The sequence below is a fragment of the Mustela erminea genome, chromosome 1 (genome assembly GCF_009829155.1).
Source record: "Mustela erminea isolate mMusErm1 chromosome 1, mMusErm1.Pri, whole genome shotgun sequence".
Classification (NCBI taxonomy): Eukaryota; Metazoa; Chordata; class Mammalia; order Carnivora; family Mustelidae; genus Mustela; species Mustela erminea.
In genome coordinates, this window is record NC_045614.1 from 127,198,412 (window position 1) to 127,221,416 (window position 23,005).

Sequence of the window (23,005 nt, forward strand, 5' to 3'; positions counted from 1 at the left end):
AATTTCTAAATTAAACAATGATCCTTCATGGGCATTTTTGTCCATAGGTGATAAACCTTTGTCCGTGGAAGCTATCATATATGAAGACAGAATCACTTCCTATTTCACTAAAATATACAAACCAGACTCAACTACATTGTTTTCTTTGGGATAATCATTTTAGTCATTTTCAGAGTACCTTGAATTGAAGCTCTCTAGGTAAAATTATCTAAAGTCACTGAGATTTTTTTTTTTTAATCAAATTTTACTCTGTCGTACTACACATCAAACCTTTTATGGGTTCCCGATTTTAAAATAAGGATGGTATCTCTTAAAGAGAATGTTGTGTTTCTTTCTAGTCCTTTTTACTAAATTTGTTTATTTTAGAGGTCATGCTTAATCATTTTCAAGAGCATTGTCAAACTTGTAACAATAAATATTGGAGTTAATTTAAATGAGTCAAAGTTCGTTCTCATTTAGCAGCCATCTATTTAAGTAAATCACCTGCCTGGACATTCTCTTCTGTATAGCAATAAATGTAAATGGCTAGAAACCCATCATAAAACTTTTAAGGAAAAAACACAATGTTCTAATGGAGAATCTTTTTAAAGCATAAGATAAATGGTCGGCAACTGATGTGTATTAAACATGTATTTTATTTAAAGACTAATAAGGGAGTTATATTGTTTTTCCAGCCCTAACCTTATCGTGTATAAAAATAGTGTAAGTTTTCATGTTTTCCTTGAATTGCTTGAAGTCATTAAATCCTTTCTCTCTAGGTTGTGAGGTAGTCCTTTGTGGTGAACTTTTATTTGATGAGAGAGAAATGTTGTATTTATTAATATTTTTCACTTTTTATAGGAGGCTCTGCTTCTATGACTTCATATGGTCCCCCTGAAAGCTCCCTAGATTGTACTCAGGAAATGTTATTACAAGACTTTCTGTCATATTTTTTGAAAAGATGGCTTCCTGTGCCTTACGTAGAACAGTATGTGATTTCACTGGAATTTTAACATCTCCATGAAAAGGGTAAAGAGGTCAAGTGGGTTACAATTACTATTTTATAGAAAATAATCATTAGAAACAGTAACACCCAAGATGGATTCAGGAAAGCCATTTTGAAATCTAATAAAACCAAATGTTAAGAAATAGCAAATTTTCTAATACCTCTTTTGCATAAATTCTGCCTGCACCTTATTTCTCTAAAGATTATTAAGTAATAAATAATATATAAGGACACCAACATTAAACTTTTTCTTGTTGATAATGGGTTCAAGTCATATGAAATCATCATTTAATAAAAATGAATTTATTTTTTAAAGTAAATTCATTAACATACATATATGATAGATAATATAATAATGGATCAAATGCCAGCACAAATTATCAATAAAACTATTAACCTCCTTTTCTTCAAATAATTTCATATTATTTTGGGTTAAGACAAATAGAAGAAACATAATAAAGATATCCAAACACATCATAACAAAAAATTCCAATTATATTGACTATGGGGTTCAGAAGTCAGCTGCTTTTACTGCATGAATCCCAATTGTATATGTAAAGACTAATATTGAAGGTTGTACTTAACAGAATATTCTGATGTCTCCCTGCTTTTATCACTGGAACCAATGTTTCCCATTTTATAAAGTTTCTGCCCCAAGCTTGCAGCCCATGCTGAGCTCACCGCAGTTTTCGGCATGCTGAAGGAGCTCTGAGGGGCAAAAAGAGGGTACAGAGTCATACTCTGATTCAGAGAAAGAACCAAAGAAGATTGTCATGAAGAGAAGAAGTAGCATAGGTGATGCAGAAAATGCCATCCTTCCTAACTCAAAGTGAAGTCAGTCCACATCATCACAGCACTGAACTCACATCAAATAATTCTGAGTTTCTTACTAGCACAGTTTCTTTGGTACCTGTTTTCTCTCTCTCTCTTGCTCTCTCTCTGTCTCTCTTTTTTTCTTATATGCTCTGTCTAATATGTACTAATAGTTCTGTCTTGTGGCCAATTTTGGCCTCCTTGTTCAATCCAGTAGGAGGCAGAATTCAGTGTTCATAGTGAAGAATAAAAGGATCACCACCTAAGTACAGGGAAAAACAGAGCCCTGGAAAAAAAATCACTGTGTCTCATATAAACCAGAGAGCACATTTCTTTTTATTTGCCACAGGCCAGCAGAATTGAGCCCTCTTAGAATCGCAGTACCATTTCCCCCTTTTTGAACTCTCTGTTACCTCTGTTTGACAGATTACAGGTTGAAGAAGGGAAGTCTAAATAAATGTGGTTAGTTATGTAATTAAATTCCAAAGATAGATCCTGGTGATGGCTTCACACGCCTTAGCTGATGAGCAGAATATTCTTCATCAGATGGCTCCTTAGACAACTTTCGGAGGGTCATTTGGCTTCAAGGGACACTTGCCATCATTTAGTTTTCTGCCATTTCCTTCCATCCTCTTACGCCCCCTGCCCCAATTAATTCAGCAATTTTTGGAGCTCATAGATGAGTTGGAAATATTTGTCTTCCCACTGTATTTATACAGGGTCAGTATCCTGCGTGGTCTCAACCCTTTTTTTCTCATCAACCACTGTTCTCTACCTGTGGCTTTTGGCTGCACATTGCAATCAACTGGGGAGTTTAAAGAACTTCCCATCTTCAAGGCCCATCCTGATCAATCAAATCAGAATCTCTGTGAAGTGGAGTCTAGGCACCAGTACTTTCTGAAACTTCCCAGATGATTCTAACTTTGAGAACCACTTTCATAGACGAAATGACCCAATAGTGTCAGTTGTTTTACCTTATTTTGCATATCTGTTAAACTTAACCCAGTTAGTTCATCAACAAACATAGAGGTGCTTAATTGTTTTGCTTCTTGATGTGTAATTTTCCTTTGAGCAGCAGCATTAATTCCAGAGCAATAACATTGGTGTTTCAAGGAGGAAAATCCAAATGGGTAACTAAAAATAGTTGTGCAAACTGAATAAATTAGGATTAGATAAAACCAATACACTAGTTCTTTATAGAGTCAATCCTATGAGAAAGCATAAAAGAGCCAGCAAAAATTTGCACATTTATTTCTAGAAAGGTTTTTTTTTTTTTTTTGAGAAAATGTTTAATAAAAAATTGAAAAGCACTCAGATGTGAGTTCAGAGAGATACCTCGAAAGAGTAAGTGAAATTACTACTGACTGGGTTTGCTTTTAGGTTTTAAAAACAAAAAAGGAAGCAAGGAAGGAAGGAAGAAAATAAGGAAGGAAAAAGGGAGAGGGGGGAAAGAAAAGACAAGAGAAGTATTGAAAAGAAAAGCAGTGAGGAATCACAATGGTTATGTAGAACTTCCTTTTCCCAAACAGTGCAAACCAAAATAGTGCCTTTGCTTCTTTGTTTTATTCAACTTTGATTTTTCTTTGCTTGCAACATTGTTTCTAAAATATTATATTATCATGATACCAAACAAAAAATTTTAAAAATCATGTCTATCCGTGATATGGGGAAACAATATTCTTTAAAATTTCTATTTAATCAGTGAATTACTTTTCCTTGGTTGGGATAGTGGGGGTGGTGCCAGATCTGTTGATTTTTGGGATCCAGCCTTTAAAATAATTGGGGGAGGGGTTTTAACTAAGCAGCTGATCAAATGAAAATTCCCCCCTCTTCCTAATGTCTGTTGTGGGTAATTACTTTGTCATTGCCCTGTTATTTCTCTTATAATTCATTTAATTCCTAAAATATAAGGGCTGCTTCTCCCGTTGGCTTGGCATTTCCCAGCTGTTTGCAGCTTTGACACGGATCAGTCGGAGCAGTCGGTGTGGTTGATGGATTACCCCTTTGTGTCTCTTGTCCCTCTATCCACCCCCCCCCCCCCCCACCATCCTGCCTAAGTTTCTCTAGGCTTTCTTTTTTTCTGCTTGCACGGAGCCTGATGAGCAATTGACGTTAGATTTGTGCTTCGTAAACACAAAAAATCTGTGAGAGCAGACCCTTATGTTTTTCTGAATATTTTTAGTGGCCAGGCATAAAGAAAGAGAATGCTCAATTTCATAAAATGGAAAGCTATGTTTTTGTTAGAACGTCGTATTTGTTCAGAACACTTTTTCTTTTCTTAAAAAAGGTTTTTTTCCTCAATGCCAAACTTATTTTTTTCTTCCTCAGTAGCTTGAATCTTGATGGCTTAAATTTCTTACTAAATTTATCCTCTGTGATTTGCATGCATGGGTTATCATGGATTTGGTTAATTTGCTTTGCCAGTGAAATTAACTTACTACCAGGTACTGAACCTGAATTGCTTAAGACAAGATTGAAATACAGTATAGATAACCAATAAATATGTTAATTAGTAAGCAGGGTTTGTGTCATTTCACAAACACATGGGTGTCTATTCAAATTCTTGTGGTATTTTTTGAAGGCTAAATGTGAAATATCAAATAATGTCTCGTGTGGTACAGACGTTCTATACGAAGTGTGTGTCTGTGTCTCTATGAGAATGTAGTAAAGTTGATTGTATTTTGCCTTGATATTGTGTAAGGCGTGCACATACCAAGACAACCTTCTACTTGTTATATCCCTTCCTCTTGCATGCTCATTAATCACTGAGCACTAATAACACATTTTTTGTCATGGTACAACAAAAATTCTGGCTCTGACTCTTGTTCTGGCTCATTTACACTGGCCTGCCTGTCAGTTCAAAGCTTTAGGGAATTAATATTGCAAGATTAAAAAGCAAAGTCCCTTAAACATCCCATATTATAAACTTGTGGTTAGTTTTTTCTGAGAGGAAAAAAAAAAATTAAGCCTTCAAAGGGCAAGGGGCATTAAAGCTTCTTGACGAAGATTTCCCTTTTCCTTCTTTGCGCTCTTTCTCTGAATAACAGAAGCCCCTGACCTTCCACCACAACCTCCTCTCTCCTGGTAAAATGTTACTTTCTAAGGAATTGCCCCGTGGGATATGTGGCTAAGATGCAATGAGCCGCCTGATTATTTTGGATGCCATTTCTCTTTAGTTCACCTATGATTCGCACTTTCTATCCATTTGAGGATAAGAGTCATAGAACACCTCAGTGTTTTTTTTTTTCTTTTTTTTTTTTTTAATAAAAAAAGAAACATTTTCCACAACCATCTGGTTTCTGTGTAAATGTACGCAGTGATTCTGGAGCCATCCAAATCCCAGTACGCATCGCACTTCCTCACTGACTCTTTGGTGAATCAGAAGAAGAATCAAAAGCCTCTTTGAGGATTACAGAAAAGGAATTCCACATGTGTTAGTGTGTGTGTGTATAGGCAATTTATTTTAGAGGAAAGCTTCGCTAAAATCAAATGAATATAATCTAAACATGCTTTTAAAAGATTAAAATAAAAAAAAAGATGAATCTGGCAAGTCCTTTGAATTTTATAGTAGGTCAATTTATGTGGTCCATCCTATGTGTTTTGAGATCAGTCTTAAGTGGGACTTGAGATAAATGATGTTTTTAAGGTCTCTGTCATTTCCCAGTGTGTTACAACACTTGTAAAACTATAAGAAACACTTGCGGTGAACTATTCCTGCCTTCTATTATCATTTACTGAAAGTTATTTTTGTAGATATATCCTGTCTTCAAGTTTTTATTACACAAATCCTTTTATCACCTTTTCAAGGGGATGATGGTTAATACTTTCATGGCTGTGTGTATTTTATAAGTATCTTTATGTATAATATTGGATTCTATACCCAAAGCCATTTTCTTAGGTAGGTATGATGACTGCTCCCAATTTTTAGAGGAGAAAACTAAGGTTCAGTGGGATCCAAACCTGTACACAGTTGGTTAAGCAGTCAGGTTGGGAGTTTGAAGTCACAAGGGTGTTTATTAGCTATGTGGCCAGTGACAATTTGCTTAACCTTTATAAGCCTCATTTATCTCATTTGCAAAATGGGATTAATATATTTATCTTGTTGGTAATAGTATAAGGATTAAATATGTTATATATTTAAAATGTTTGTATAATACCTTGAACATAATAAACATGAAAAATGGCAAGTTTCGCTGAGTAGCAATTATTGTCATTAATAGTACAACGAGAGGCAGAAGTAGTACTATTTGTGATGGCATCATAGTCAACATGATTATCTGAAATTTATCCACTTTCTATTTTGGAAAATTTACTCTTTAGCTGTAAATATATAGCTAACTGAGCACCACAGTTGTCATCTATGGCTATAATGCTTAGATCTGTAGGCAAAGGTATATATTCCAATGTAAATTTAGGGTCAATGGGGATGCCTGGGTAGCTCAGTCAGGTAAGCATCTACCTTTGGCTCAGGTCATGATCCCAGGACTCTGGGATCGAGTTCTATATCAGGCTCCTTGCTCACGGGGAAGTCTGTTTCTCCCTCTGCCTATCTCCCTCCCCTCGGCTCATGCTCTCTTCTCTCTGACAAATAAAATAAAATTTAAAAAAAAATAAATTTAGTATCTATGAATATAGGTAAAAGGATGAAATGAAAACTTTATTATCTGAGTTTAGTAAAATGTTATTTATAATGGAAGATGTTATTTATATAACATGGAAATGTCACTTTTTTGGTTATATTAAATTTCTTTTCTTTGGATTACATTTAATTTTTTTTTGAAAAAATTAAAATCAAGAACATATATATTTTTCCTCTGGGACTTTATAGAAATAAGAAAGAAAATCTTATTTTTGCTCAGTCATTTCATATGTCAATACATATTTTCATGGAATCAGTCATAGGTATCAATTATTATCAGTTTGTTAAATCGTTATTTACTCTAGTCTAGTCTTTTAGACACAGAATTATGAAAATACTTAATTATATTTTTTCCTAGGAGTTTTGCTGTGAAAGTGCTCACTGTTTTTTGTTTGTTTGTTTGTTTGTTTTAACTTAGTCCTAGGCTTGTACTCGGTGTGATTATGTTGCCTTCAAGTAGTAGTTAAGTGAGCTTTAAGCAGATTATTTTCCCCTATTTGCAATGCTTTTACCTTGCTTCATTCAGCTAATTCCTATTTGGCCTTTAAAATTCCACCTGCCCATCCCTTCTTTAAGAAGTCTTCACTCCTGAAATGGATTGAGATATTCCTTTTTGGGGGAGTTACATAAAACTCTGTAAATACTTTTCATCCTGGTATTTGTCATGCTTATTTATCTAGTTTTTAATTGCTGTTATGAATTGACATATTTTCTTACTCAGCTTCAAATGCTCATAATCTGGAATTTAGAAGATAGAAAAAATTGGTTATAGAATGAGTAAGTAGTAGCGCTTTTAACCATTTCCCCTGTCTCCAGAAGTTTTTTCCTTAATTGAACATATCATAATGAAATAGAACAAACCGTGTTTTGCAATATAACATTAAGAAACCATTTGTTTGTCATATTTTCCTATATTCACAGTTTTTATGGTTACCCTGTGAGGTAGATGGCACTGGGCGGGTTAAACCATCCCATGAAGCCATCAATGACTCAAATTCTTTCAGTCTTTCAGTCTTCCTGCTTCCTCATACTCAGAATTGGTGCCTTTGATTCTCAAAGTTTTCTCAGAGTCACAGTATGGCCACCAGAGCTCCAGCTACCACATCCAGGTTACAGATAAGAAAAAGAAGTAGGAAAAGGCAAAAGGCTCACACAGCCTTTTTTGGATGTCCCACACAACTATTTCTGCTTACGTCTCATTAACCAGGTTTTGATTGCACATGACCGTTGTAGTCTCAGATACATCAGGTTTTAGTTGGGCAAATTGCTGCTCTCCTTAAGGCAAGGGGGAAAAGAAAGGCTATTATTTAGGGAGGCAGGAGTCTATGTTACAGACATCGAGGAAGATTAAAATGAGTTCGCCTGCAGAGTCACACATTCCCTCATATCATGTTACATTCAAATCTCTACCAGGACTCTACCCGTGTTCTTCCTAAGAGATTGGACAGAACATTGTAAGTGACAGACAATGATCTTAACTCCCTGGTTATGGAGCTAAAATGAATGTAAAGTGTAAGTAGGTATGGAGAAAAGTGAGAAATGGAAGGCTTTGTTCTGTATCCTGAAGTTCTCCACGACAGGAGATCACTCAGTGAATGCGAGAATTACAAGCAAGTTCATCCATTTGACCATGAACTGCATTATGGTCAGGATTAAGTGTTTCTTCTTTATTGCTGTCTTCAGATTCCAGCAAAGAACATGGCCACCTGTCGGTGCTTGTTGATATTTTAAGTTGAAGGCAAGGATAGAGGCCTTGGTTTGAGGTAGTTCTGAATTTATCCGCATAAACAGTTCTTCTTTCAATAGGTAATTCCTTCTCATGGTTATTTTCTGAAGAGCAGCATTCATCATTTCCAACGAGATCTCTCTTTAAAGTCTGTAAAATGCCCCATTGATACTTCTATCAAAGGTGGCAGACGAGAAACCATGGAAATATTTTGTCTTGTATCAGTAGTATTGAGTTCATGGCCTGACTTTGATAATTGAGAGATCTCAGATAAAAATTCTGAATTCTGGCTTGCTGCATTGGGCACCCCCAGTGGCCAGACAACAATCAGGGCCTCTCATCTTCCCATAGTCTCCAAGAAGCCAGAGTCAGTCATCTCCCTATCCTGCCTGGCCCTGTAGGACATCTGTTTTCTGGCCCCATTTCTAGGCTCCAGATACTACATGTGTAGACAGATGCTTTGTTCACTGGTTAGGATTTAACTCGCTTACCTGGTTTTTATTCTGAATGATTCTTCTTCTTGTCAGGTCTGGACCTGTTTGCTTATATAACAGACTGAAACAACTTAAAGAAAAGAAGTATCATAGGGAAATTCTTACCTTATTTTAACTCAGCAATGAAGTGTAACATCGCATGATTTCTGGGCTGGCTGACCTCACCAGCTCCCAACACTTTTGGAATCACTGGAAGGTAACACTGTCATTTTTCACAAAATCACTTTTAGTAAGATGAATCTCCAATTTAGAAAGATGTTTCAGTTTCTTAAACCTAAAAGAAATTAAATTTCTGTGTTCTTTTAAAAAGAAAACTTATGTGTGCACTCACTACTACGTTTCCATACTGATGTCAAATAACGTTTCCTCACCTGAGAATGGGGAGAGTCACCACCAGAAGTCCCCTTCTGGTGGTGCGATCAGTTCAGTGTTTCAAACAGTAAGAGTCCTTGTTCTAAAGTCAGATAGATGTAAATGACCTTAAGCCTCATATTTTATATGAATAGAGTTAAATTATGTATTCCGTGAAATATTTTAAAAACCCAGGTGATTATGGCTCTGGCATGAGGTACATCAGTCTTCTACCCTGTGGCTGGAGAACAGGAGACTGACCCTGTTTTGTGTTACATTGAATTTGAGGCTAGGTCTTAGTCTTTGCTCACTCTTCCTTCTTTCTCTTTCTTTCTCTCTCTTTTTTTTTTTTCTTTTTTAAGATTTCATTTATTTATTAGTGAGAGAGAAAGTGCAGGCACACAGCAGGGGTTGAGGGAAAGGGAGAAGTAGGCTCTCTGCTGAGCAGGAAGCCCTGTGTGGGACTCAATCCTAGGACTCTGGGATCATGACTTGAGCCAAAGGCAGACACTTAACCGACTGAGCCACCCAGGTGCCCGTCTTCTCATTTTCAGTTAGCAAGTGGGCAACCTTCTTGCAGTTACCACATTTGCTTTCTCTACCACACTGAATTCATGTTGCATTCAGGATTCCAATAGTTTTCATTCCAACACACTCTACTTTCATAGGCATTGGTTAAATGCCTATCAAATTTAAGTATATTTTAACAAACTAGTAACTTCCTTTTCTATAATAGAATGTTTTAAAACACTTATACGGTGCTGAATAATTTAGTTCAGTTATATGATGACAAGACTAAACAAACTTTCTCTAGAGTTCTGGATTTTTCATTTCGTTACTTTGCTCTAAGCAAGCAAATAGAGATGAGCTATGAAATTTTAGGACTTCGCCTTGAAACATGATCTAGTTGACTTACAAAATTTGAGATGTTGACAAAATGTGCAGTCAATAATCAAATAAATGCAGTTACTTCATTTTATGTCAACAGAGAAGGTGAAAAGTGCAACTTAACTGGCTTGGTGAGATTGGAAGGAGGGGCTGGGAACGCACAAGAGACAACAAAGAGATAGTTGGTAAGATTTAGAGGCTTGCTTCAGCAGGGGTGGTGAGAAGGCAGTGTGACAAAGTTCAGTCGGGTCAAACAAAGTGCAGAAACTTCCTCCTAGACATTGAAAGGAGAGTTGTAGCATGGACAGAAAGTGTTCGAATGTTGTAATCTAGAAACAGCTCATATGATAGTTGATGTGCTGTTTCTGTCTCATCCTGCTGTTCCTTTTGATCCAGGAAATAGAGAAATCACCTTATCTCTCATGTACCAGGATGGTATCATTAAAATAGGACATGTTTTTGAAGTGTGGTATTTAAGGGCTTCAAAGAAGGTATAGAGTGTTATAAGATCAGCACATGCCTACTTCTCAAAGGCAGTTATGAGGACACATTTATTTAGCGAAGACATCCTTTTGGAAGAACAGCCGCCTCAGTAATGATAAAGTGTGTATATAGAGTCTGTTGTATTACATACATTGCCTGATAGATACAGAGTTTACTCCCTGACCTAGATCTTGGCAAAAATACAGGTCAGTGCTTTTTATGCTTTTTTTTTTTTTTTTTTTATTCTGTGAGACAATATTATCCAATTAGCAAAAAAAGTACTCAAATTTCATTATATTTCCAAGTCAAGCTATATCAACACATTATCTTAAATGCAAACAATGAAATGATTTTTCTTTTGCAAGGTAGAACATTTGTTTCAGATGAGTCCGTTGTGTGTGATTTTGCATATGTGGCTATTTGGCATGCCTTTTGTTTCTGACCCTATAGTTGACCTTGGAAGTGGCTTGCTTTAACCATGATGGATGTACCAAAAGATTTATTTTTGTCATGTAGGAGTTGAGTCTTAGGCTATAGGGAGCATAAAAACTGCTTATTGAAAGTAGGCTTGGCAAACCTTTGCTTTCAAATAATCTTCCAGAAGCTCATCTAATTTTGCTAATTAGCGAGAGATAAAATATACCCACATTGTCCTTTGCAATGACTTAAACCCTCTGCCCTTCCTTGATGATAATAGTATTAAATACATGTGTACTTATTGCATTGAATATTAATTAGCACGAACTGAAAAGAGAGGATTTTGTTACACACAAATAACACTTTCATGAAATTAATATTTAATTTCACATAAGTACTTTAATACCCCTTCTGAACTGGGAGAAATAACAAAGGTAACATGATTTTAATTTGCTGATCTACAAAAAAAAAGTGTTTAAATAAACTCTGATTATGGAAGCCTGATTTTAATAAATAATTCAAGAACGAAAGAACCGTCATTTCTGTGGGAAGCAAAAGGAGACCATTCAACTAGTAGTGACCTTGTCACTGAAAATTAAGCTCTCTCTCCGAATCTAAAAATCAAAGCTTAAAAGGCCACTCTCTCCATAATATTTCATTAACTTTTCGAAATGAAATACCTATTGATTAGATTTTCTTTCAGATAATAAATTCTACATGTCTATACTGTCACTTCAATTACAGTATTTACTTGTACACAAGGAAAATGTTTTTACATCTGAAATTAATATACTTCTTCGAAACAACACACTGTAAAGGTTCAGGTGGGATAATTTTTTTCTTTCTCTGAGTAGACTATTGCTCCATATACTCAAGAGCATGTGTGCATTCTCTTCTCATGTTTTCCCTTCTGCCTGCAGTACCCTTTTTCCCATCCCCTCTGTAGATCCTCAGCAAAATCTTATTCACCCATCCAGGCCTAGTTCAAGTGTTCCCTCCACTGGGAGCCTGCTCAAGCTTTTCCTGAAATGCCATATTCCTCCTCTTCCTTGGGGTCCTCTAAAACTGTTGGTGGCTCGCACGGTTGGTTGTGGCCCCTGTGTGGCATGTTGCCTCAGCCCTTTGCTGGATTCAAAGCCATAATGGCTCATCATCTTCCTATTTTCCCTTCCAGTGCCTAGTTCAGGGCCAGGCACACAAGGTTGTTGAATGGAGTTTAGTATTAACACATTTTGGAAGCTACAGTGTTTGTTCTGACCCTTCGGTTTCTATTTCTGCTTTGTAGAAATCAATGCAACTTTAGGGATCTTTGTCTCTTCATAGTTTACACGAAATATCTCACATCTGGCAACTCTCACCCCCAAACCTAACCATATATAACACTCAAAGTAGTTATTTTACTTTCTGTAGTAAAGGGAAGCTAGAAGGAGCAGGAGACTCTGCTGGCTGGCTTCTAGAAAGGAAACACAGGCTACCGAGATGTCAGAAGATTGTATATGTTAGTTGATACAGTGCGTTCAGTGTTCTTGAAGGATCAAAAACCAAGTCAGCATTGAACTCAATTTTCCTCTTCTCCAATAGTGGCTCAGTTTAGATCTGAGGTCTCTTGGTGTTAGAGGGCTATCATGTAAAACGTCTTGGGGCTCTCCATACCCATGAGACACATTTACCTTAAACTACCCAATAGTGCCACATTTACCCTTTCAAGGGGGATGAATTGAATTATTATATACACCTTAAAGAGTGGTGGTGAGGGACAGATTTCATTCTTTAGTCTTTATATCATGGCCCTTATTCAGTATTTCCAAGTCCTCTTGCAGAGAGCAGGGTTTATAAATGTTTACTTGAAATTTGACTAGCAGAGCAGTAACCCACTGGCTCAAAAGCCATCCCAGCCAGACTGCAGTGGTTGCTGGAAAGATATTCTAAGATTTGCTTCTGCAAGTGAAACACATGGACTCTTAGTCTTGCTCCTGTTTTGTGAATGGCCTGCGGCTGCACCACTGCCTTCCTTGCTTTTGTTCCCCTTCTGCCCAGAAGCTCAGTGAAGAACTTTCCCTTTTCGTAAGGGAGTTCTCAAAGCCATGCTACTTTAGACTCTTCTCTGGTATCAAGCCTACTGGATTTAGTGCTCCGCTGCCAGGAAAATATGAGCTGTGGTAGTATGAAGTGGTACAGTCGGAGCCACAGTTTGTAAGGTACCGGCAAGGTGGACCAAGCATCGCTTGACTTTACTGGTATGAGAGAGTTGGCAGAGAAGGGAGGGGAGAGGGGAGAAGAGGCTGTGGAAATATGCTTGGGAAAAAGTCCCCACAGTTGAATCTTCCCATTGTCTGAACAAGTTCTTCCTGGCAGACTGCAGTAGTGGCGAGAGCCCCAGCCCATTGTCGTTACCCTCTTCCTACCCCAGCACCAGGGAGGTTTTGGTTCTGGGTGTCCGTTGTGAGCTTAGTGCTGAGAGAGAGCCTGAGTGGAGTGGAACACATTGCATCAGGGAAGAAGAACCAGGAGATCAGTGCTGAGTTCATTCTCTTCTGCTCATGAGCTGTGACTTTGGGACTTGGCCTAAACTCCCAGAAAATCAGTTTCCACCTTTGCCAAATAATAATGAAGTCTACTTCCTCCTTGGAGTGTCTCTTAAATGAAGTTTTAAGGGGTGTTTTCTGGTAAAATGCTTTGGAAACTGTGAAATCTTTTTTTTGATAAAATAAATATTAAATGTATAGAGCAGAGCATATGCTTAAAATTCTGATTTTCTTAAAGGAGAAATGTGTATCTCCTTTCCTCATACTTTGTCTCTATCTTCTGACTTCTTCCAGAGCAGACGGCTGTGGGCAGAGCATTTGTCACCACACCCGAGTGAGCATAGTTTCCTCATCTGTAAATTGGGAACAATAATAGCCACCACCCAGGGTTATAGTGAGGATGAAACAAAACAATTTCTGTCCACACAGAATGCCATGGGAGCTTGCTGAGCATTGGTTTCCTCACCCCTTCCCTCTCGCCACCCCCCAGGCCTCTACTCCAGTGAAATAAAATCCTTCTTGTATAATGCAGGAAGCCCCAGGAACACATTCCTGCAAGCCATGGAGGAAAGAAATACTTCCCTGTGTCCTGTCGGAGAGAACAAGGCTTCGGTGGGGCTGATGTCAGAGCTGTGCTCCTGGCAGCCTTTTGGTCAAAAGAAATTTTAGTGTGCTGAAAAATCGCCAAGGAAGCCTTGTTCCCTCTGCATGGGAAAGAAGCCATTTTTTTGTCCATCCTCCAAGTCCTCCCTGCACAGATTACTGTCAAGACCGAGCACTTCATTTATAAAAATGCCAACATACTCTGATTATTTGGCGAATTACCATGCCGCTGTCAGTGAAGAAACAGCACATAGAGTATAAAAACAATCTCCATTTTTATCATGCTTGTCACAGCTGGGAGGCCATGGAACAAGGGAGTATTGTTTGAAGGAAAGGCTGCAGAGGCAATGCTCAGGTCCTTTGGTGGCCTCCTGGGCAGACGGACTGTGGTCATAGTTGGTAAACATTTACATGTTCTTTTACTGAAAGACATCAGTCTTGCCATAAATTAATTTCCAGATTCAGTGTTGAGATCTTGACATCCTGTCTCTTTTAGATCAACTTTTCCTGGTCTGTCCGTCTGTCCTCTAATTCATAGGCCCTCTCAAATGTCTTTGTGCTTTCATGATACAGAAGGAATCAGTGGCTGTGCAACAAAAGGCAGTCCAACATTCACTATTAGATTTCCAGTGACTTCAAATTTCACTTCCAAATGAAGCCTCCAGAAGGGAAACACAAACATTACTGGGAGTTGAAGGGGGAAAAGGGGGATGACTCTCTACTGGGCATGGGTATCTGAACTTCTCAAGCCAGGTATTTCTGAGGCCAAGATGGCTGTGAGGGACAGTACTCTTCCTTTGTTGTGAGTGCGTGTGTGTGAATGCATGTGGTGACTCAGAATATCTTGAGCCTAACCAGGTTAGCTCTGGAGAACCATTTCTTTACAGGCTCCATTGCTGTATGAACTTGTTGATGAATGAATCTAGTATCACCTCCCTTTAGTAGCTGCTGATTGGCATTTGTCACTTTTTAAGACATTCTCTTCTAGGATGGTGAAACATTCTTCTAGAGAGGATTGGCCATCTGATGCTTCACTTTCTCAAAGAGGGAACTTTATTAGAGTTGATTCCACCCCTGGTTGGCTGTGGTCAGTCTTGGCAGAAGGAGTGTCGAATAGTTTTTAATGAAGCAGCTTGGATACCTAGAGCTTGTTCAGAGATTAGTGGAGTGAGCCATCAGGAGATGGCGTGGATGTAGGAAACAAAGCAGTCTACAAAAGACGAAGCCCTAGATCTTCCTAGTGGGTATAAGATAAGATTGGGTTGTTAGCCTTTCTGCCTAATCTCCACTCCTGTCAGACAGGTGGTATCTTTTTACCTCTACTGGCAAGTTTCATCCCATCTTAGTAGAGAGTGGAGGAGAAAGACATTTGAGTCCAGTTAACCCAATAGAGTTACAAATACTCTCAGCATCTCCTAAGAAAAGCACAGAGTAGATCCAGCCAATCCTCTTGCACACTCAAATTGTCATGTCACACTGCTCAACTCAGGTGTCTTCTTAGAGTGCAGAAATAAATGATTGAGCTGACAGGGGGCACCACATACAGAGAGATCAACATTATTTTTTAACATCACGTAAACCAAGTTGGAACTGTTTGGAGAAACTGGCCCTCAATGATCCCAGCTCTGGAAGGGACAGCCTTGGAAATTGGGAAGAAAGATCTTCAGTAGCTCCCTGTTTCTTTCCAAAAGAAATCTATTTCATTAGTTTGTTATAGAATTAAGATAGAAACCATTAGGAGTGTGTTTCCTCTTTCCCTCCAATTATAGTTCTTCTGCTGTCTTTTCCTTGAGCCCCGTACCTCATGTTCTGGTAGCACTCAACTCTTCATTGTGCTACACGTGAGGTGTTCCGCAAGCCTTCCCTTGACCACCCTCCAACAAACCACACAAGGACCCATTCTTCTTCCCTGAAGAATCATTTCCGTACTCTACAAGGGTTTGCTTGGCTGCCTGCTCTTCTGTGACATATTTACTGATCAGACTGAATCAGTTAAACAAAAGTAATCTCTTCTTTTGTATTCTACCAGTACTCTGTCTACCCAATTTAACATTTCATGATTTACTTTTAATTTAGCTCTTTACAATTTTATTTTACTTCTTTAAGCTTTACTTCTTGAGCATAGAATCCATAGACTGTATATCCTACCTGTGTCTTAGGTACAAAGGGGCTCAGCGAATGTCTGCAAACATTAGCAGTGTCCCCAGATTTCTCATCAAATTATTTGTTGAGTTGTTTATTAAATTAGTAAAAATATATACATATATTATATTCTATATTCTCTCTATATTTATAAGATTACATATTGTCTATAGATTACCTGTAGAGCATATTATGATCTATAGATTATATAGATTTTATATACATGATTTCTGATTTCATATTGCTCATCAAATTACTTGTCAAGGTTATTTATTAGTAAAGATATGTTTTTATTTTTTATAGAAGTAATAGATATTTAAATATATTTTTGTGAAGCACCTGGGTGGCTCAGTTGGTTAAAACCTCTGCCTTTGGCTCTGGTCATGATCCCAGGGTCCTGGGATTGAGCCCCATATCGGGCTCTCTGCTTGGCGGGGAGCCTGCTTCCCCCTCTCTCTCTGCCTGCCTCTCTGCCTACTTGTGATCTCTCTCTGTCAAATAAATAAATAAATAAAATATTTAAAAAAATATATATATATAGTTGTATTCTTTATATAGAATGTACAGAGAAATATATGTAGAATACAAAATATATATACTCTTCATATATATTCTCTTTCTTTATATAAAATATATATATTCTTTATATTATATAATAGAGAGAAATATGTGGCTCACAGGGGGTCAAAATAACTTACTAGTAAAGGACCTACTTTTGTAAAGATCATTGCCAGGGGATTTGACATGGCTCTGTGCATAGCCATGCCAACATAGGAAGGTGACTGGTCTAATGCAGTTAGTGCTAAACTCATTTATACCTGAGCCACTTTCGGGCTGTACAGTCTATGGGTTCCATTCTCTCTCTCCATGTATGTCTGTATCTCTCTCTCTCTCTCTCTCTCTCTCTACACACACACACACACACACACACACACACACACACACACATCTTGAATCTAGCACAGAACCTGGAAAGTAATATGCACTCACTAAAGGACAGGTTTAGTCAAAATTTCAGAATCATTTTTATTCCATTGTCTCCTTGTTATAGCAAAGCAAAAACCAAAGTTAAAGCAAACAACTTCTTTCAATGTTCATAATTTTAAAATAAATATGTGGCTTATAAAAAAAAAGAAAGAAAATACACTAAATTATAATATTGACCATGCTTTTTAATCTAAGTCTTTCTCCCTAGAGAAATTCTAGGATATTTTCTCAGAAGTGAATGTCACCTCTTCTTCTCCTGGTTGACAATCCCATGCCTGTCCTCCCCTCCTCTTAGACTATGATAATCAGTGCACTAAACTTTAAGTTCTTCAGGAACAGGGATGCAGCTGGCTTTTGATCTCTGTCTGGCACAAGGAAAAGGGGTTAATCTCTTTATTCCTCTCTTACCTCTACCAACTATGCCTTTTCTTACCTCCCACTCTCTCCTCTCCTTAGGGATCTTGCTCCGTCAACTTTCTTTTCTCCTGTTTATCTTCAACATCTCCCTTTACTTTTAGGGTCATCAGGCTCTGTGGTTGGCCTGGGACAGTTCCAGTTTATTTCTATTTTCCAAACATAATTATTAATAGCATCCACTTTCACTTTCAAAAATGTCTGACTTGGGTGATAAATTATATAGTCTTCCTATTTATATCTGACCTTGACCTTAAACCCCAACTCTCCCATTCTAAAGATACTCAATAGATACACATTCCTAAACCCATACCCAATACGGTAACTCTCCATCCTTCCTGTCACAGCCATACTTCTTGAAAGTATTGTTCAGATGCATTTTCTCAATTTCCTTCTATACTATTATTCTCCTAGACCACCATTCTTGTCTTTACCACTTTTCTGAAACTGCTCTGGTGTAGTGACCTCCTAGTTGCTAAATCCTTTGGACATGTAAAAGATTTTTATTAGGTGATTTACAGGATCCTTTTCCTACCCTAATAAGATGCTATACTTTTTTTTTTTAAGATTTTATTTATTTATTTGACAGAGAGAGATCACAAGTAGGCAGAGAGGCAGGCAGAGAGAGAGAGGAGGAAGCAGGCTCCCTGCTGAGCAGAGCCTGATGCGGGACTTGATCCCAGCACCCTGAGTTCATGACCTGAGCCGAAGGCAGCTGCTTAACCCACTGAGCCACCCAGGCGCCCCAGATGCTATACTTTTGAATGATTTCCTCATTCTCATTTTTTAACCAAGGTAATTTGTTGAGGTTTATCATCCACATGCCCACCATCATGTAAAACATTGCTATCTCTCTTAATCCACATGAAACTCTCTGAGGTAAGTATCATTTTTCCACTTTACACACAGGGCAAGTGGGAGATTGAATCACTTTCCTACTTTCTCATAGCTAGTAAATGATGGAGCCGAGTTTCTAATTTCCAAAACGGATACTGTTATTTTCCCACTATGCTATTGTACCTCTCTTCCTCTCAACCAAATGTTAATATCTGTGTACATCGTGACCCACACTGCAGGTACCAAAGACTGGTGAGCTGATATATATATATATATTTTAAAAGCAGATTCTGAGAATTAGAACCACTAAGGATTAGGTATTGTCCTGTGGAATATACCTGGGAGTGCTGACAGTTACGGATATTTAAGCCAGGGATAAGGGAAGTGGCTGTTGCTATACAAGCGGTGAGTTTCTGGATTTCAGTAAAATAAACCAGGATTTTGTTTCTTGAAGTAATTATACTCTGGAGAGAGGAAAGAAAGATGGAGACAATTATGAATGACCTTGCATCTCTGAGCCGTTGAGAACTTCTGGATCAGTGGCTGATGTTTTCATAGCCTTTCAAGTGAAACCTTTCAGTGAAGTCTCAAGCCACAGACCACCAGTTAACAAAGGGAATTCTTTTTCCAGGATATTAACCTTAATTTGAGTGCCGTATAATGATAGTTGTATTAACAAGAAAAAGAAAATCTCCAGCCACATTTTCTAATGCTGTTTAACCTTTCTAAAAACTTTTGAGTTTTGAAATTTTTTTAGTATCATCCTTTTTTTTAATAGGTACTGTCTTCTGAGTATAATCATTCCACTGACTTTTTTGGTCTTAAAGATTTTATTTATTTATTTATTTATTTGACAGAGAGACAGAGAGACAGAGAGAGACCAAGCAGGCAGCAGCAGGCAGAGGGAGAGGGAGAAGCAGGCTCCCTGCAGAGCAGTGGGCCTGATGCGGAACTTGATCCCAGGACCTTGGGATCATGACCTGAGCCAAAGGCAGACGCTCAACTGCCTGAGACACCCAGGCGTTCCTCCACTGACTTCTTTATTGCAAGAGTTGGCAGGGTGTTTCTATCAAATAAATAAAACTTTTCTAATAGCTTAAGTCAATAATGTTGTTAATATTACACATGCCCTCATCCCTGGGCCTTACTGCTCTCAGGACCATAGTTAAGTAAAGAGAACTATTTAATACCAAAACCAAACCCCTCCCACCCCCACCCTCTGACCCCTAGCACACCTTTTTCTTGATCTGGAGAGAAACAAATGTTTTGTAAGGTCCTGACACTGGAAAAGAGTTAACTCCATTTCTGTAGCTCTAGGATTATTCTCTTATAGGTCTAAATTTACTTAATATTACAACTGCCAATGTCATGAGTGTTCTAAAATAGATGTAAATGAGGAACAATGGGCAGAGTTTTTTTTTTTAATTTTTTTGACTGCTGAAATGTGTTTAATTAGAGTTACATTTCTTCAAAGTGGAAACTGCCTGGCATATCTGAAAGCATATGAATTCTGTCTGTGTGACATTTGTGCCCTATGCCTCATTTTCTAGAGCCATTGACATAAAATAAAATTACCAAATTTTGTTGATGTGACTGGGTCAGCCACAGATGCATTTCACTGATGGCTGAAAAATATTTTTATCTTGTTGAGGCATCCTTAAGAAACTTAAAAAAAAAATTATAGTCTGTGTTTTTGGCAGGTAGTTTGTGTGTATTGTTTCCCTGTGTTGGGCCACCACCTTTTTGCAAGATGTGAGCAGTGGGTTAGCTCTGCTGTGATGTTTTTGAGCTGTATATTTACTTAGCAACTTCATTCTCTGAGTAGTTGTTGAAAGAACAGAAGTTTGTAAATTATACAACACTAAACAGTGGATGCCATCCATGGCTTTTAGCCCAGACCCTGTCAAATCATTTTCTATTTCCTGGTCAGGCCTTAAAAATTGCTATGCATTACAGAAGCATTAGCATTTCTCAATTTAAACATATTGTTTCTTAATTAGTTTCTGAAACTCTAATTATGAAAGAACTTATTGAGCATGCTGGGAAAATAATTATTGACCAAGAGACAAACGACTTTAGTCTTAAGCATTTGGGTTCTTGTTTAACCATAGTAAGGCATACCCATATTAAGGCAATTTATGATGTTATGGGGCTATGACTAGTGATGGCATACATCTATACCAGAAATTACAGATTTCTTTTCACCTTGTGCTCTTTATCAGCTATTGCTAATGGCTTTCAGGAGCACTATGTTATGAAGGATTCTGAAGATCTATTCTGATTCATTGAGAGTGTATAGAAATCAGATAATAATGGTTACTATTGATGCTGAAGAGATACATGGTAGTATATGGCCACGAGTTTGTTAGTCCCGTTATGTACACAGCCTGAAAATTTTGTCCAAAGATGTAACATACAAAGACATACCAGAATCTTAGCTTTTTGATAACTTTTTTCCTCGCCATTAGTAAGATGGCTGATTTCATTTTCATCCTCCCTCAGAAGGAGACAGAACATCTCCAGAAAGGGTTTTTGTCTGTGTACTTTGGTTCCCAACTCGTGAGCACAACTGTGTTTTGAAAAGAATAAACAGATACGTCCAAAATGAAGTGTCAAAACGGCAGAACAGGACAGCATGAGTCTTGGATGAGTGTCTGGGTCCCATCTGCTTCACATTCAGGTCCTTGGGGTCAGGGAGCACAGGGCTGATTCTGGCGGCTCCTCATGTCTCCCCTTTCAGTTTTCCCCTGGCCTTGGCTTGGGAAGGATGGGGAATGTGACAAAGCCTTTTCAGCTGGCTCTAGATCTACCCTGTTCTGCATATCCTGATTGCAAAAGCAGCATGGGCAGAGAGGAGATGAGCCATGGTCGGTAGGAGCATGGATGGGTCTGAATCTGAGGCCCCGCAGTCCCACTCACCGCATGTTTTGGTAAGTTTCTTAGGGCTTCAGTTTCCCTTTTGTAAAACGAGGGTAATAGTAGTTGTGAGGAATTATTGGCCAGGTGACTGTAAAATGCTCTGCACAGTGTTCACGTGGTAAGTACTCAATAAATAGAACCTTGTTGTTACTATTAATAAATATATGTCAATATTTAGAGGGATAAAGGTTTACTATAAATATTCAAGAATTCTCCAGCTTCTTCCTAGAATTTCTGGGCTTCTCTAAGTACTTTGTAAGCAATTTCTTTAATATCCCCCCCTTGTAACCTTCACTTTGCCTGTTCCTGTCTGTCAGCTGTTAATGCTTTTTTCCTTTATCCTACTTTCTCTTTTTGCTTCTGTCTCATTCTCTCCTTTTCCTTCCCCTTTTCTTTTCTCCCTCCCATCCTACATTTCCCTCTTTGGTGTCTTTTCGGTTCTTTCTCCATTCCCTTCTCATTTCTTCTCACATGTTCCTATCCAAAGGCAGTTCTGAGAATTACTAAGAGAATGAGAAATGAATGTAAAAAGAAATTGGAAAGCAGTAAATTTAAGTTATTAAATAGTAATTTTAATTAACTGATTACATTGATAGTGTTATATTAAGAGCAAGAACGGAGGCATAACCTATGAACTATGTACGCTATATAATATTCCCTTAGCACATTCCACCTCTAGAGATAAATGGTTATGGATGAACTCATGATTGAGAGTTCATTTATTCACTCTATAAACAAGTGCTAAGTAGGTGCCAGTCACCACGTACCAGTTTGTGGAGAGGATATTTACTGTGCAAAGTGGTCAGTGCACGCTTGGCCTGCTTTAGGAGGTGATCAGTAAATTTTGTGGAATGAATGGCCAGAGTAGAGAAGTGACCCAGTGGGGCTGACCTGGTGAAGAAGACAGGGAGGAAGGATATTCTAGAAAACTGTAGCTAATTGTATATGGTATATCACAAGGAATAAAAAGTCAGAAATAAGCTGGGACTGAGGCATAGAGAACCTTATATTTGAATTTTATGTTAAGTGGGGAGGCAGTAGTAGATAGATCCAAAGTCTGTAACTTGATAAGATGGAAGCTTATTTCTTGATCAGTGACTGTCCTGGTTGGTTTTTCCACCTCAGCGGTCTAAACTGGTCTGGCCCACCATTTATAAACACTTCCTAGCAACTCCCCAACTTCTCAGCTGGCTAGTCCCAAACTTGGTTAAACCCAGTTCTCTACCTACTCTACATCAGTCCTGAAGAACTACTGTGTAATCCGTCTGGGTTGCTGTAATGAAATACCACCAACTGTGTTGCTTTTAAACAACAGAAATTTATTTCTCATCATTCTGGAGGCTGGAAGTTAAAGATCAATGCACTGGCAGTTACGGTGTCTGGTGGAGGTCTGTTTCCTGGTGGGTAGATAGTCACCTTTTCTCCTTGTCCTCACCTGGGGGGAGGGTCAAGGAAGTTCTCTGGGCCCTTTTCTAATAGCATTAAATCTGTTCTTGGAGGGCTCTATCCTTATGACCTAATCACCTTCCAAAGACCACACTTCCTAATACCATCATTTTGGAGATTAGGTTTCAACATATGAATTTGGGAGGAACACATTCAGTCCACAGCAACTGTTTTATATCTTTTTCTATTCCCCTCAACTTCCATACGTCCTCTTTTTTTCACCATTAGCCAGTAACCATATTAATTATTTCACTGAGAAATCAGACTAGGGTAAGAATGCCCCATGCCACATCACTAAAGTGAGGAAGCCTTCTGTATCTGTCGTCTTTCATTCTG

At 38.1% G+C, this 23,005-nt stretch overlaps 1 protein-coding gene across 11 annotated transcripts in view; it reads left to right on the forward strand.

The window, feature by feature from the left end:
* The window catches only part of MECOM (MDS1 and EVI1 complex locus), a 543,708-nt gene that overhangs the window by 303,179 nt on the left and 217,524 nt on the right, over window positions 1–23,005 (forward strand). The window contains exon 1 of one of the 11 annotated variants that reach the window (XM_032359927.1): window positions 19,304–21,234. The exons of the other annotated variants lie outside the window; for them this stretch is intronic. Within the exon in view, the coding sequence (XP_032215818.1) occupies window positions 21,169–21,234 (66 nt within the window). The 5' untranslated portion in view covers window positions 19,304–21,168. Of the gene's footprint in view, window positions 1–19,303; window positions 21,235–23,005 lie in introns of those variants that run through there. 11 annotated transcript variants of the gene reach the window in all.